Source organism: Solanum lycopersicum, chromosome 1, assembly GCF_036512215.1.
Source record: "Solanum lycopersicum chromosome 1, SLM_r2.1".
In the NCBI taxonomy this organism is placed as follows: domain Eukaryota; kingdom Viridiplantae; phylum Streptophyta; class Magnoliopsida; order Solanales; family Solanaceae; genus Solanum; species Solanum lycopersicum.
This window is the reverse complement of record NC_090800.1, coordinates 19,311,554-19,313,114: the sequence shown is the minus strand read 5'-3', so window position 1 is coordinate 19,313,114 and position 1,561 is coordinate 19,311,554. Positions and strand designations below refer to the sequence as shown.

Below are 1,561 nucleotides of genomic sequence, written 5' to 3'. Positions count from 1 at the left end.
CGGTTGAGAGTGGTTGCTCTTCAACGTTATGACTGAAGAGACTTAGCCACATCAGCGAGAAAGAACTTGATGTTCTAGCCAAGAAGAAGTTTTTGTCAAATTTCAAAAGTGCTAAATTAGAAAAGTGTGAGCACTGCATGGCTGGTAAAAAAAAATAGAGTTTTCTTTAAGTCTTATCCTACTTCAAGAAAGACAGAGTTGCTTGAGTTGGTACACTCTGATTTATATGGTCCAATGAAGACAGAGACATTGAGTGGTGCACTCTACTATTTCACTTTCACTGATGATTGCTCGAGAAAACTTGGGGTCTATGTCATGAAGACTAAAGACCAATTGTTAGGGTCTTTAAGGAGTTTCAGATTTCATTTGAAAGAGAAAATGGAAAGAAACTAAAGTGTATTCGTACTGATAATGGTGGTGAATATTGTAGACCATTTGACGGATACTGCAAGCATCAAGGTATTAGACAGCAGAAGACTCCTACCAAGACTCCTCAGCTTAATGGTATGGCAGAGAGGATGATGAACATGACTTTGATGAGAAAGGTTAGATGTTTTCTTTCTGAAGCAAAGTTGTTGAACTCATTTTGGTGTGAGGCTTTATTGACCATTGCACATGTTAATGATCTAACTCATGTTGTTGCTTTGCAAAGTGATGTACCAAATAGTGTTTGCTACGAAAGGAAGATTTATTTGTTCCATAAGAAATACATTGAATGTGTACTGGAGCGCTTCAATATGAAGAATGTTAAGCCTGTTAGTACACCTCTTGCTTGTCATATGAAGTTGCGCAAGAAAATGTGTCCAACAGCTAGGGGGGGGAAAGAGAACATGGCCAAAGTTCCATATTCCTCCGGCGTTGGAAGTCTAATGTATGCAATAGTGTGCACTAGACCTAATATTGCTCACGCAGTTGGCGCTATCAGCAAATTTCTCGAAAATCCGGGAAAAGAGCATTGGGAAACTGTGAATTAGAGGAAGCTCATATGAATGTTTGTGTTTTGGAACGTCAAATCTAATCTTGAAAGGCTATACAGATTCTGATATGGCAGGTGACCTTCATAGCAAAAAATTCACTACAGGATTTTGTTTACTTTTTCAGGGGGAGCTATATCATGGCAGTCGATGTTGCATAAGTGTGTTTCACTATCCACAACTGAAGTTGAGTATATTGCGGCTACTGAAGCCCTCAAGGAGATGATATGTCTAGAGAGATTTCTTCAAGAGCTTGGTTTGAATCAGATGAAGTATATTGTCTATTTAACAGCCAAAGTGTCATAGACTTGAGTAAGAACTCCATGTACCATGCAAGAACAAAATATATTGTTATCAGATATCATTGAATTCCTGAGGAAGTGGAGAGTGAACCATTCACATCACTAAGATCTACACAAGTGAAAATTCTATAGATATGCTGACCAAGACGATACCGAAAGACAAGTTCGAGTTATGCAAAGAGTTTGTGAGTATGATCTCTCTCTAAAGAAAATGAAGATACCTCGTATTTTTAATTATAAATAGAATATATAAATATATTAAATTGTTAGGAATTATAATTTATG

At 37.2% G+C, this 1,561-nt stretch overlaps 1 protein-coding gene across 1 annotated transcript; it reads left to right on the top strand.

The window, feature by feature from the left end:
• The first annotated feature begins 234 nt into the window (after positions 1-234).
• Positions 235-974, top strand: LOC138341639 (uncharacterized). Its single transcript, XM_069293141.1, has 2 exons — positions 235-335; positions 431-974. Exons 1-2 carry the CDS (start codon positions 235-237, stop codon positions 972-974), a joined length of 645 nt encoding a protein of 214 aa, XP_069149242.1.
• The last annotated feature ends 587 nt before the right edge of the window (positions 975-1,561 follow it).

Bases quoted from the DNA above. Each gene is read 5' to 3' on its own strand.
- LOC138341639 (XM_069293141.1), top strand. From the start codon at position 235: ATGAAGACAGAGACATTGAGTGGTGCACTCTACTATTTCACTTTCACT. The intron at 336-430 runs GTTAGGGTCTTT...TGAATATTGTAG, and splicing joins ATGAAGACTAAAGACCAATT to ACCATTTGACGGATACTGCA.